Raw genomic sequence first — 14,876 nt, forward strand, 5'->3', positions numbered from 1 at the left:
CATATCATGAGAAGTGGGGTCAACACCTTAGGGATCGAGGCCCTCGGTGTGCCAAAGAGACCACCAAGAACTCACCATCCTCCCCATGATTCCTGTCCCCACGGTCTCAGCTTCCACTTCTGAGATGTGTGCTGCATGTTCCTGTTTGACATACAACAGCAGCATAATCCCGACTAGGCGGATGAACTTCACCTGGAAAACAGAGTCAAACATTCAAGTCATGGCATTAAGGAGGAGTCAAAAGCAGGAGTGAAGATCCTAAAAGAGAAGTGGTCTCAGAGCAGCTGAGACTATTACTGTATCTCCTCCACATGAGGATGTGGGGTAATCACCTGCTCGACTCACTTAGCATGCTACGTGACAACCTAAACCGCCTACAAGTGCCAAGACCTGCATCTTGCCCACCCACAGGCGCCTCTTCCGGAGGACCTAACACTGAAAATAGCAGGATAATTAGGACTGGCTTAGGGAAAAAGTGAAATACTGTCTTAGGATTTCCCTGCGTGGCAACCTAAAATTCCCTGACTCCTCTCTTACCTTTGCATACTTGGCATCTGGATGAAGACTCTCTGATACAGCTTTAAACCACTCTTCCTCCTTTGGGGTATCATGGAAGAAAAAGGCCTCCTTACTCAGATCAAGCTCCTGGAACCTATTAGGAGAAGCAAGCGGTCAGAAAGTAGAGAAAGGTAATGTGCAAGATGACATGGCCTCAGATTGGTTTGGGTGCGTAAATCCTGGCTTTCTGGCTAAACTGCAGGATCCTCAAGAGGAAAGAAAAACAAACACTTAGAGCCGAGGGTCAAAATGCTATGGCACCTACCAGTGCTTTCACAAGCAGCGGCCGTTTCCTCTTCATAACCAGCCTGTGCAGTAGTTCGAAGCGTCTGCATTTGACATCTGAGATCATGAGTTCACACAAGCACCGAGGGGCAAATGGGTTCAGACGTAGGTCTACATACCTTCCAAATTCCGGGCCCTTTTCGCTTTACCGTACAGGCTTCTTTGCTGCCCCCTCCCCATCAACAGGGCCCAGAATAGTGGTAGGAGAATAGCAAGTGTGAAACAAAAAGGACGGACTGATGGGGCCTTTTTTTTTAAAAGCTAACCTTCCTTCCCTGGCAAAAGATATTTTTGCTTCATGACCAAAAGTGTTGAATGGCTAAGTAATGAAAGTCAGTTCAAGGTGCCGTGATTTTAAAAGAGTATTCCACTAAAAATCAAATAAGAGCATTTAAATGCCACGCACATAACTTTAATCGTGCCAGGAACATGTTTACTACGAGGAAGAGTGTCAAACAGAGAAGCAGCTGTTACTAAGCACACGCCTGTCCTTCAATTCCTTCACCTGCTGTGGCGACTCAGGTATATACAGGGATGGGCAAAAGCAGGTTTACAGTTGTGAGTATGTGAAACACAGCTTATTTTTGCATTATTATTTATTAATTGCTATATTATTTTCCATATGAACAACTGTAAACCTACTCTTGCCACCCTGTCTTCATGTCCGCTTCCCTTCAACCACAGCTATACGTTTCTGAGAAGGCAGAGGCGACTGGGAGAGAAGCACTCACCCTACACAGTATACATCTGGGGCCTGGATACCATGACTTAGCCAAGGCTGCAGGCATTCTTTGGGGGATTGTCCATTCACATTGTATGTTCCCACAAAAAACCTGTTACCAAAGAGAATCAATCAGTCACTCAAGAGGACTACACAGACAACAGGGGAAAGCATTTTAAGACATACGAAATGTCACATCGAACCTAGACCAATGACTGCAGTCTGCTGTGATATCTGTCGCTTTTGTGAGAACTTTGAATAGCACAGGCCTGCTCTGATCATTCCTGCTTGGCTCTAACGCCATTAGAGAGCTGTAATCCACAAAATCATTCTCTACCCTGCGTATGCTGTGGAAATGAAAAGTACCTTGGTAATTACTTTCAGAAGGAAAGCAATAGCAGTATCCACCATAATTGACTATTTCCATCCCTAGAAGCCATGTTGCTTTGTCTTATGATCACCAAGCAATCATTTAACTTTCAATAATCCTGTCTAAGAAGATTACCAAACACTAACTTCATTTTACTGACTTCAATTTAAATGACTTTCTTCAATGGCCCAGAATGACCAAGGGCTACACCAACGTCAGGATATCGTTCCTTCTTGTGTACCCACATAGCTCTTCAAATATTTCTGTAACTATTTGCAAGCTGTGTCACTCCCACTGTGCCACACCCACCACAGTGCCTGGCAGAAAAGGCACAGAATAACGCCTGCTAAAGGAGAGTGAAAGGAATCGCTCATTTAGAAAACGATGGGAGACATTCTGTACTAGGATTTGCTTCCAAATCCAGGGGATTATGGGTGGAGGTAAGTACTTAAATTTCAAAGAGCTGAATGATCATTTTCCTTTGAAAACAGTCTAAGACCCAGTTAACTACCTGAAATTCTGGATATAGGTATAATCCTCTTCTTTCTGCACCAGATGTGATTTCACCATTGTATCTCGCAGTCCAAACTTCTGCATCGACAAAATATGAGCCTTGTCTGATACTGTGATAGTGGAGGAGCGAACCATGTGGGTAATTTCCGACTTAGATTTATTCTGTCTAGAAAAGCAAAAAAAAATTTTATCATCTTTTGATGAGTCCTTCATGATAAAATACATAAATATAAAGCTAGAAGTTTCCACACGCAAGCGTCTGAGTCACAGAAGATTGAACGAGGCTAAAAGGAAAACTTACTTGCTACAACAACACTACTTCTATGTGGAATTAAGTAAACTTACATGTTGTTGATTATAGAGTACATTGGTCCAGAGATTTTCTGATAATAAATTCATAGACTCTCAGACCAGAAGGGGCTCTTGAAGATATTCTAATCTAATCCCTTCATTTTTCAAATGAGACCCAGCATCATCGATGATTCACCCAGCTGAATGGTGACAGAGCACCTCATATAACAAGACTATGAAACAATCCAACCTTTGCCGGTGTGGCTCAGTTGATTGGGCGTTATCCCATGACCAAAAGGCTGCGGGTTCAATTCTTGGTCAGGGCACATACGTAGGTTGCAGGTTTGATCCCCGTATGGTAGGCAACCAATTGATGTTTCTCTCTCACATTGATGTTTCTCCCCCTCTCTCTCCCCCTTCCTCTCTCTCTAAAAATCAATAAAAACATATCCTCAGGTAAGGATTAAAAAATAATAAATAAATAAATAAACCAATCCAGACCCTCTGACTTGATCATTCTATTGTATCTCTATTCCACAGGAATAATTCCCCCCCCCCAAAAAAGGCAATGAAAATTTGTATTTTATTTTTTGTATACTTTTAATAGTCATACTAAAAATTATTCAAATGGCAACTTTAAAATTAAACAAAATTTAATATTTACCTAACAGAATCATAGTAATAGCTCCAGAAACTTTTGTTGAAAATCACTTAATGAATTAAGATATATAACACACTTGAAGTAATTTCTTACACTAAATAAATGCCACATAAGTTTGATAGTACTCTTGTCATGTACATACAGGGTGGGGTAAAAGTAGGTTTACAGTTGTGAGTATACAAAACAGAGTTTATTCTTGTAGTATTATTTTTTTGTTTTTATAAATTTATCTTTATTGTTGAAAGTATTACAAGTGTCCCCCTTTTCTCCCCCATCGACCCCCCTCCCCCTTGCACTGCTCCCTGCAGGCCTTCCCCATACTATTGTCTCTGTCCATGGGTTATGCACAGACGCATATAAGTTCTTAGGTTAATCTCGCTCCACCCCTGCCTTCCCTCTGAGATTCATCAATCTGTCCCATGCTTCTATGTCTCTGGATCTATTTTGTTCATATTGATTATTGTATTATTTTCCATACAAACAACTGTAAACCTACTTTTGCTCCACCTTGTATGAATTAAGGCTATGTAAAAATGTTATCTGTGGAAGGCTCAAAAGTGAATTGAGAATGATAGATCTGGCTACATTTAAAGTTCAGGGCCCAGCCAGTGTGGCTCAGCAGTTGAGCATTGACCTATGAAGCAGGTGATGGAGGTTTGATTACCAGTCAGGGTACATGCCCAGATTGCAGGCTTGATCCCCAGTAGGGGGCATGCAGGAGGCAGGCAATCAATGACTCTCAAGTCCCTCTCCCTTCCTCTCTCTGAAATCAATAAAGACGTATTAAAAAAAAAAAAAAAAGTTCAGGGACTGTTCATTGCTGCTTAAGTGCAAAACTAAAATACTGACCCAAGAAAGTAGTTTTATCTTGACCAGAAGATTCTGGCTATGATCAGTAGGGGGAACTAGAGTACAGACTAAATATAACAGCACATCAGAAAGAAGAAAGGAGTAAATAAAAACAGAAAAAGAGAAGACTTCAGAGTCAGAAAACTCCTAAAAGAATGGGAGGGAGAAATCAAAATGTTTCTAATCTTCTGCATTTCTAAGGTAGAGTTAGACTGCCATTTTTCAAATCCTAGATCTGATACTTGCTAGTTCCAGATCTTGGGTGAGTTTTATAACCTCTCTTCTCACCTGTTTCCTTAGCTGTAAGACATAGAAATAATGGTACCTACCTCTCAGGTTAAAATAAGATAATCTGTGTAAGTGCAAGGTGCCTCACATACCCAGTGAGTGCTCAATAAATATCCAACACTTCTTAGGCCAGCTACCCTGGGAGAACCTACACCATGAACAGTAATGGTTTCAGTTCTATAATGAGGAAAACCTCAGTCCTAAGAGGCAGTAGTGAAGGGAGAGCTGCATTACCTTGTGGGCACATTTTCTGGTTTATCCTGCCCCCGGGAGCTTTGGTCCACAAACAGGCCTTTCCCATTTGGCCTCAAACTGTCCAAGTGAGAACCACCTAAAGGGAGGGAGAAGGAATTAAAATAAAACATAGTTACATATACTCTTACATATACTTTAACATACAGACCACAGCTTCTCAAATCCTACTAGGAATTACTGGTAGTCCACATACTGCTTGAAAGCACAGGAAAGGCCTATCTATGTTGGTGTCTGGGTGAAGTTCCCACAGAGCATACCAAGAAGAAAAGAAAAAAAGTATTTCATCCAGATGCCTTTACTGCTGAAAACATAACACAGTAAGACTGACTCCCTTTTCTTGGAAACAGAGTGCATTATAGAAAGAACACAGCTGTGATATCTGTGACCTAAGTTCTATCATCAGCTCTAGTATCTACTGTCCTTTGACTTTGTGCAAGTCACCTAATCTTTCCGAGTCTCAGTAACTTGATCTGTCCTGCCTTCTTCACAGGTTTATTGTAGGGATCAAATAGATGACATGCGAGTAAACACCCTGAAACAACACAACATATTATAAAATATAAGATCTTATTACCCCTTACTGCAAGTGAGACTTCATTTCTAAGGGGGAAAAGGCAAGAGTTAGATATTTAAAACTGGAAAGGGCCTGAGTACACTACAGAATGAGAAGACCTTGTCAGTGCCAACAAATTGTCTTGAAAACCAAGGAGCCCAAGGACTTGCAACAAAGAAATATTTGGGAAAGTTGTTAAACCAAGATAATTAGAAAATTAATTGGCCAATAGCTTCTCTGCTCCTTAAAACCCAGAGCTCTTGTCAACAGGGAACAGCATGAAGAGGCCACAGAGAGATGCTGCTTCGATACGCACGTTACGAGGAGCACCAGAGGCATGAAACATCACTAAAGAATTTTGCTCTGAAGACTATTACTAAACATGGACTTCTCAACCATGCTTTCACATGATCCAGAAAAAAACAAACAAACTTTGGAATTGAAAACACAATCATATGAAACATGAAAATAATTACATTTCAAGGCCTCCAATGGATCACCAAGGCCTTTCAATTTTGCTTCCTTAATGCCTCTCAAATCAATACATTCCTATCCCCAACATCACTATACTAGTCCAGGTTACCAACATCTCCCTGAAATGACTTCAGAAACCTCAACTAGTCTCCCTGTCTCCATTTTCACCCCACTCTCTCTAACCCAATCTCTACAATATGGCCAGAGGATTTTTTGAAAAAGGAAACCCGATCTTATCAGTTAAAACCTTTTAAAAGCCCCCCACTGATTAAACTCAAACCCCTTAATATGGCTGCCAAGTCAAGATCCTGCCCACCTCTGGCCCCCTACCTCTTTGAATGCCATATTCAAAGTATATTAAAATTACTGCAGTTATACAAAGATCCCATTAGAAACCGACTTCCTTCTTCCTTACTCTGCTTTACACGGCTAACCCTTACTCATCCTGTGGCCAGGGGCCAGCAAAGTTTTTCTATAAAGGACCAAAGAGAAAATGTCCTAGGCTTTGTAGGCCATACAGTCCTGGTCACAACTATTCAAATTCTGCCATTACAGTGCAAAAGCAGCCATGGGCATGGCTGTATTCCAGTAAAACTTCATTTATGGTCACTCTGGTCACTGAAATTGGATATTATATAATTTCCATGTCACAAAGTATTATTCTCTTTTGATTCTTTTCAAATATTTTAAAATGTAAAAACTATTCTTAGTTCACAGGCTGTGCAAAAGCCAGAAGCAGGCTGAATTTGGACGATGGACTGTAGTTAGCCAACCTCTGCTGAAGGCCACATCTTAGAAGTCACTTCTTCTAAGAAGCCTCTCTGACCCCTCCTAGACTGGTCAGATGCTGACACTGGTGTTCCCATAGCTCCCTATGCTTCTCCCATCGCAGCCCGGATTGCTGTGTGTTGTAACTGTCTGTCTCCCCAGGTAGAGTGTAAGCTTCCTGAGGACAAGACTACTTCTGATTTATTCACCACTGTGTCACCATCATCCAGCCACCAGCCAGTACAATATAAGCAGTCCAATCCCTCAACAACTCAATAGGAACTACTGGATGGACGTGGATCTTACTTGCCTTATATAAATAGGTAGCATCTGAGTTCAAGCCTGCAGTGTTCTTTTGGAATATTTCATGTCACTTTCCCATTGTCTTCAGCATACAACAAAAATAAGAAAGGGAGAACCAGAACAGGTTGCTTCTAAAATTCTCCAACCCCATGGTTAATTATTTCTGGAAACCAAATTCCCACTGGATTCCAGCTCTCTTGCTTTACTCTCATTGATCTCTAAAGCTTAGAGAACCAAGGTATTTGATTTAGTGACTGGCAAATAAGTACACCTCTTAGAATGGTTGAAATCCGGAAAACTGACAATACCAATTGCAGGCAAGGATGCGGAGCAACAATAACTCTCATTCACTGATTATAGAAAGGGGAAATGGTACAGCCACTCTGGAAGCAATTTGGCAGTTTCTTACAAAGCTGGACATAGTCTTACCATATGACTAGTAATCACGCTCCTAAGTATTTATTGATTTGAAGGTTTATATACATATAAAAACCTGCCTGCAAATATTTATAGCAGCTTTATTCATAATCAACAAAAACTGGAAGCAACCAAGATGTCGTTCAACAGGTGACTGGATAACCAAATTGTGGTACATCATATAATGAAATATCATTTAGCAACAAAAAGGAATGAAGCCCTGCCCAGGTAGCTCAGTTGGTTAGTGTCGCCCTGATACGCCCAGGTTGTGGGCTCAATCCCCAGTTGGGGGAGTGCAGGAGGCAGCCGATCAATGACTCTCTCATCATTGAAGTTTCTCTCTCTCTCTCTCCCTCTCCCTCTCCCTCCCTCTCAAATCAATAAAGATATATTAAAAATAAAAATTTTAAAAAAACAACCATAGAACTTCACAGCACAAAGAATGAACCTTAGTGTATGCAAATTTTAAAAAATCATTTCTGAGGTCAGGGGATCCTGGAGTGAAATGCAGAAAATGACAAAAGTACCTAACTATATTGTATATGTTTGAAACAACCTCACTGAAGGAGGTAGAAGAAAAAGTGCTTACCTAAGTAATTTCCAAAATGAGTAAAGGCTGGAAGACTAAAGGTAGAAGGAACTACACGTGAGTACTATACTCTAGTTGATAATGCTGTGAGTTAACAACTCAGACACCATTACACATGTATTCTGAAACTGAACAATTAAGTAAATGGATGGTGGATGGTGGGAGCTAGGTGCCTCACTGTTAGGGTACTGGTCCAGATAAGCAAGGAGAGGAAGCTAGAGTGATCCAGGTGGTAATGGATTAGAGGTGGAGATATCAATATGAACTCATGTTTACCTTAATATAAATACAGGTGGTTATATATAGAAATACACATACATATAGAAATACACACACACACAGGTAAGCATACACACATATATTTCCTTGCTCTGTCAGCTAGGAGGGCCTAGAAGCAAGAACACACCAGTAACAATGACCACACTTTATGCCCAGGTCTTGGTTTCTAATATCATTCTCCAATATAAGGAACCAGGACTCCTTGAGATTTGGTTATTTTAGGAATGGGGCAAGAAGTATAAAAGATGAGCCCGGAGCATTTTGTAATAACAGAAAGTAAGAAAATATTCAAAAAACAAAAACAAAAACAAATCCCACAGTGATGGGGGTACATCAAAGGGACACAGGAACCAACCGAAAGAGCTCTAATGGCCGCAGTTGGAACAATCTGAGCAACAAAATTAAAAACTAGTGTTGGATTATAACTCAAAGTATAAAATAAATATCCATCATCCATACTGATATAAATAAATGATTGAATAAAAAAATGAATAGAGGAGAAAACACAAATCTCCTCTGAAGAATTCCAAGTAATTTAGGCAAATATTCTGCATTCCAGGACGTGAAGCACAATTCCCGACTCCTTAAGTATGGGCTGCACAGGGACATCCTTCCAAAGAGGATGGTACGGAAAGGGGGGAAAAGGCCAGCTACAGTGGAGAAACCTGACCAGCATGACCTCAGACAGGTGACTAAGGTTCACATCAACAGCAACAGGTCATGTTGATATTACACCTTTGATAAGCTGTGATGAGAATGATACTTCGCTCCTGTCGTCTTCCTCCCAAAACCTATAACCCCGGTCTAATGGTGAGAAAAATGCCAGACAAATCCAAATTGAGGGTCATTCTACAAACTATCTGACCAGCACTCCTCAAAACTATCAAGGTGACCAAAAACAAGGGAAGCCTGAGAAACAGTCGCAGCCTAAGGAGAAGTGATGACTAGAGATAATGTGGTAACGTAGGTGGGGCCCTAGAACAGAAAAAGGAAAAGGTAAAAACAAAGGAAACCTGAATAAAACATGAACTTCAGTTAATAATAATGTATCGATATTGGTTCATGAATTGTGAAAAATGTGCCATAACTGATGTAAGCTGGGGAAGCTGAGTTTGGGATATATATGGATCTCTCTGTACTATCCTCACAATTTTTCTGAAAACCTACAACTATCCTAAAATAACACTTGTTTTGTTTTTTTAAAAGGCATATGGGGACTGAAGTCAAAACTCTTTGAAAGGCTTCTCTAGACTCTGCCTCACCTTCCATTCTCTTCTCAACCCTCTGCAACTGGACCTCAGTTCTCTATTACGCCAAGTCCTTACTTCATGTCATCGATAGGTTCTTTGAAACTGTGCCTTTAAGCAAAATGACATATAAGGAAACCGGTTTTACCATCTACTAATCAAAATAAGTAAGAGTTACATTTCTATGGCATATTTCTGGTCACAAAAACATCACCAAACTTATAAATAAAGACCCAGCAGCTCAGGGTGCGAGGCGGGAACCCACCCTGGACAGGACGCCTTTCCAGGGCCTCTCACTCCCACCGCCACCCTCACTCAGACGGGGCAGCTTAGACACCCAGTTCACCTCGCATGCACATCTTGTGGATGTGCGGGGAACCCACGCAGGCATGGGGAGACCGTGCAAACTCCACACAGACAGTGGCCCTGCCCAGGAGTTGATTTTTTCCCCTCATCAATATTATAATGAAAAGATGTTAAACAAAATGATGTTATTTGAGAACCTGCTCTACTCCACTGCACCAGCTTGTGACAGTTAAGGTCACCCATAACCCTCAGGTTGCCCAGTCCAGTGGTCGGTTCCCAGTTCCCAGCTAAGTCCACTTCAACCTCCTTGGCAGCACTTCACAGACGGCCACTCCCTCCTCCAGGAAATTCTTTAGTCCTTGAAGATGCCTGTTTTTCTCTACCCACCCTACCCTTCACACTCCCAGGAATGACCCAGGCAAGGCTCTGAGATCGTCTCTTCTCCAGCTACACTCTTTTTTTCATCTAGGTGATCTCACTATTTTAAAAACCACCTTCAGGGCAACAATAAAAATAAAGTTTAAAACAAAACAAAAAAGTTTAAGAAAAATCACTGTCAGGCAGCTCTGCTGGTTAGAGTACTGTCTGGATACGCCACGGTTGTGGGTTTGATCCCTGGTCAGGGCACATACCAGAATCAACCAGTGAATGCATAAATAAGTGGAACAGCGAATCAATGTTTCTCTCTCCCTCTCTTTCTCTCTCTTTCTCTCAAAATCAACCAATACATAAAATGGAATTTGTATTTCTGAAAGAAATAATAATTTAAAAAAATAAAAATCACCTCCATGCTGTAGACTCCCAAATTTACATCTCCAGCCTGGATCTTTTACGTGAGCTCCAGATTCTTATATTCTGCTTCCCCCCTTAGTCTTGTTCATCTCAGTAAATGGCACCATCATTCAATCAGTTTCTCAAAATTAAAAACTAAGACTCACTGGTGACTCCCCCTTCCCCCTTATATCCACATCTAATTTATCAGCAATTCAGGCAAGTTCTACCTTCGAAAATATACCTGGAAGTTCTCACCAAGACTACAACAGCTGCTTCCTAACTGTTGCTGAGCTTCCACACTTACACTCCTATTGTTAGTTTTCCAGATACCATCCAGAGTGAACTTGGAAAAAAAGAAAGTATATCACTATATCAGATGAAGTTACTTCCCTGCTTAAAACTTTCGAATAGCTTTCCTGGTGCTCGGAATCTGAGAGTTGACAGGGCCCTACCTAACCTGGCCTCCACGCCTCTCTGGTGTCACCTACTGTGCTCTAATGTCAGTCTGATTTTGCCATACTTCGTTTTTTGTAATTCCTGGAACATGTCAACATTCTCAACTCAGGGACTTTGCTCTTACTAGCTCCTCTGCTGGAAGGCTTTTCCTCCGCATCCCCATGTTGCTCACGCTATTTCATTCAGGCCCCTGCTCAAACGTCAGAAGTTCTCTGACACCCACCATCCCACATCACTCTAGCCCCTTAAGTACTCCAGAGGTTCCTGAACTTTCCCGGTTCACAGTACACTTACTGTCTCAATAATTTTTTTCAAAGTGCCTCCCAGCCAAAAGAAATACCTAACAGTTCTGTTTAAATAGTAAGGGCCAAATAAATTACTAAGTATTTAAGCCCTAATAACTTAGGAGCACTTTGAGAAAATAATACACATAATTAGAAAGAATAATATTTGTATTTCATTTTAAATGACCATAATTACTTAGAAATGAAATGTGTGTGCCTGCTGGATTCTGCACAACTTCTCAAACCTTGGAATCAGACTGAACACGACACACAACATTCCACATTGTTTTGCATGGTACTTATTTTTTACCATAGCAGCCACCAAAAGCCCAGCTTCAAAAAATATTATGTTATCACCCTGGCCGGCATGGCCCAGTGGTTAGAGTGTCAGCCCATGCACCAAAGGGTAGGGGGTTCGATTCCCGATGGAGGACACATACCTGGGTTGTGGGTTTGATCTCTGGCCCTGGTCAGGGCGCGTGCAGGAGGCAACTAATCGATGTGTCTCTCTCACATCGATGTCTTTCTCTCTCTCTCCCCTCTCCCTTCCTTCCACTCTCTCTAAAAATCAATGGAAAAAATATCCTCGGTTGGGGATTAACAACAAAAAAAGATATGATATTATCAAAAGGAATGCAGCAACATCTAATGTTGAAACTAAGAGCTAAATGTGCCGTTCCAAAAAACTTCACATATCTGTGGTTACCTTCAAAATTTTAAATGTCCCACAGTGTCCCTGAGAGGTCACTGCTGAGCCCCAGGGTACGTAGGCAAACAGTTTGGGAACCTGCTATTGACATTTTTCCTCCTGGCACTAATACCATTTGATGTTATATTGTATATATATTCACTGCTTTATTGGATGCTATTTCCACTAAAATGTAAGCTCTCTGAGGCAGGGACTTTGTTTTCTTTATGCTATTTCCCAGGGACCTGGAACAGCATCTGGTCCATAGTAGGTACTCAAGGTGTTAAATGCATGAAAGTACCAAGAAACTTAAGTTGAAGTCTGGCTCTACCATTACTTTCTTGTGTGACAAGTTACTTCCTCTCTTTGGGTCTTAGTTTCTTCATCTATAAAGTAGGGACTTTAATATAAATATATCATGGGCCTTTATAATATGCAAAGGCAAACCAAGGTATAAGAGCTCTGTTTCTATATGTTGGTGTTTTCCATGGACTCAGGATTTTTTTATTTCTATTTTTTAGTTCCTCCTAATAGCCAGACTGAAAGGACAAGTGGTCCCCTTAGTTAGGTCCATAAGGGGGCAGTGTACTGACTGGAAAGTCACCTTGCAGACCTGCATGTGGTCTGTGGTCTCACACTGCGTCTGTCTCAGGACTCAGTCCAGCAAGGAGTGGAACATCTTCATTCCTCACTCTGTGTATGGAAACTTTAAGGCATGATTTGGGGATTTCCAGCCACAGGCAGTCTTCTCGGAATCTTTTCTCTCCTGAATCTGGCACGGAAGCTGGCTGTCAGCAGCTCTTCACCAAATTTGCCATCACAAAGCCCCTCTCTGGCCACAGCTTCCTGCCCTTCTTCCCCTCCTGCTTCCCCACTCCCGCCCTGCCCTTTCCCAACCTCAGACCTCCAATCCTTTGTCCCTCAGTCTAAGAGGTGATATGTAGGATTTCTCCCTTCTTCCTATGTTCAGTCATCAAGTCCTATAAATCCTCGCTCCTAAATATTTTTACACCTGATCGACCCTCTCCCCTACCCCCTACTGCCATGCCTTAGGTTAGGCCCTGAATATTTCTGGAAAGCACACTCAGTGATTTCCCTGCCCATTCTCACCCCCTCCAATCCATTATGCCAACACCTAGAAAAAAATGAGTCTGAGCTAGCCATTCCGTACATAAAAGCCCTCAATAACTTCTATCATCTTTGGACTAAAACCCAAACCTCAGAGTATACTACATACAAGTAAAATCGAGGGTCCTTATGATTTTGATTAAATCTAGTTTTAAATTCTAGTTCTAGAAATCATCTCTTTCTCTCTCTATCCCTCAGAGCTCTAACTTTTCCCCCAGATAATCAGCAACCCCCAGAGGCGGCAGAGGACAGCAGCCTGGACCTAACGTTATACAATGGGGACTTCAGGCAGGCTAAAGATAACATCTTGACCTAAGTTATGTTTCAGTTCCTGAGCCCTAAGGTGGAATAACCCCCCTGGCTACTTTTTCATGAAACCAGACAGAGGGATGCCAGAGCTGTCCTCAAGACCTGAAGAAGTGATTCATTACCCTTAGTTCACCTCCAACTGATCAGCTCCCAGCACCACTCTGAACTCCTAATGTACGGTGTCTTGTGATTTTTGTCCTATATAATCTGCAACCCACATATCATCAGGGAGTTTGAGTTTTGAGCATTAGCTTCCCGTTCTCCAGTTCTCTGGGGTGGCACCATTCATAATAAAATAGCCAATATTTCTCCACTGCAATTCTCAGTGTTAAGTGTTTGGCTCTGTTAGCGTCGAGTGTGAGTGGATGAACTCTTTCTGTTCTGTAACACAGGGACCCTTGTAATTAGCCCCAGACTACCTGTCTAGCCCCACCTCCCACCACCGACTCCTATCTCCCCTCACACATATCCCCAATTCAGTCACCCCAAAATGATTCACCTTTCCAGATGTTGCCTCCTCACCCCATCCCTGACCCTGGGTGTATCCTACCCACCTCTCAATCCTATCTACATGTGGTGAACTGCAAACTCATAATTTAAGATTCAGTTCAGGAATCATGTCCTTCAAAAAGCTTTCTCTGGCCCTCTCCTTAGATTCTCACATACCCAGTGCTTCCCTCTATCAAGACATTTATCACAGTGAAATTGTAACTGTGTTTAACTCTTTTTATTTGTCTTACCTCTTTCGCTAACCAAGGGCTGATGTTTTTTCTTGTGGCCCCCACTTGTTGCAATATATGGCACAAACCAAGTAGTCACTAAACACATATAGAACAAACAGCCATAGGGCAGAAGCTCAAATGCCATTTTTGGGTGCTTTCTTGATGACCACTTTTCACACATACAAATGAAACCAGTAAGAGCCTACCTACTAGGTCAACGGCAGTAACAACTGCAGCTCAATCCGGAAATAGAAAAGTACAGAAGTGTTCCATTTTTTCTTGCAATTTCTGAGCATTGCACTGCACATCTTATAGGACCAAAGCCCTTCTCACATTCCTCACTAAACATGATGACCCTTGGGCTCCTTTTTGAGCCTAAGCAGCTATATAGCATGATACAGATCTACCCCTTCTCTGAAATCCTTGGGGCCAAGAGTATGTTGGAATTCAGAACTGGGGGATTTTAGAAAGATAACACATTATCTACACCATATATTATACAACACTCCCAGCAGAGTCTGAGCCAATACCCAGTAATCAAAACTTTAATATTTCCACAGTGTGATTTATGAGTAGTAACACTTAGTGGGATAAATATAGCCTATAAATAGTCTCATGTCAGTCAAGTGAGTCCTACTGCCAAACTGAGCTTGGGCCAAGACTACAAAAAAATTTTTTCCAGTCTTCAGAACTGCTGATAAAGGACTGAGGATGCCAGTGAAGAGCAGGGTCTGACATATCTATATGCACCAGAAATGACTGGACTATGTCTATGCACATATATACTA

General features: G+C 41.6%; 1 protein-coding gene across 1 annotated transcript in view; it reads right to left on the reverse strand.

Annotated features, from left to right (window-relative positions):
• The window catches only part of INPP5B (inositol polyphosphate-5-phosphatase B), a 44,487-nt gene that overhangs the window by 15,312 nt on the left and 14,299 nt on the right, over nt 1-14,876 (reverse strand). The window contains exons 5-9 of the mRNA XM_016218669.2: nt 4,771-4,867; nt 2,446-2,613; nt 1,575-1,676; nt 538-652; nt 76-192 (exon numbers count right to left, since the gene is read on the reverse strand). Coding sequence (XP_016074155.2) covers nt 76-192; nt 538-652; nt 1,575-1,676; nt 2,446-2,613; nt 4,771-4,867 — 599 coding nt within the window. The remainder of the gene's footprint in view (nt 1-75; nt 193-537; nt 653-1,574; nt 1,677-2,445; nt 2,614-4,770; nt 4,868-14,876) is intronic.

This window comes from Miniopterus natalensis, chromosome 9 (genome assembly GCF_054644295.1).
Source record: "Miniopterus natalensis isolate mMinNat1 chromosome 9, mMinNat1.hap1, whole genome shotgun sequence".
NCBI classification, from domain to species: Eukaryota; Metazoa; Chordata; class Mammalia; order Chiroptera; family Miniopteridae; genus Miniopterus; species Miniopterus natalensis.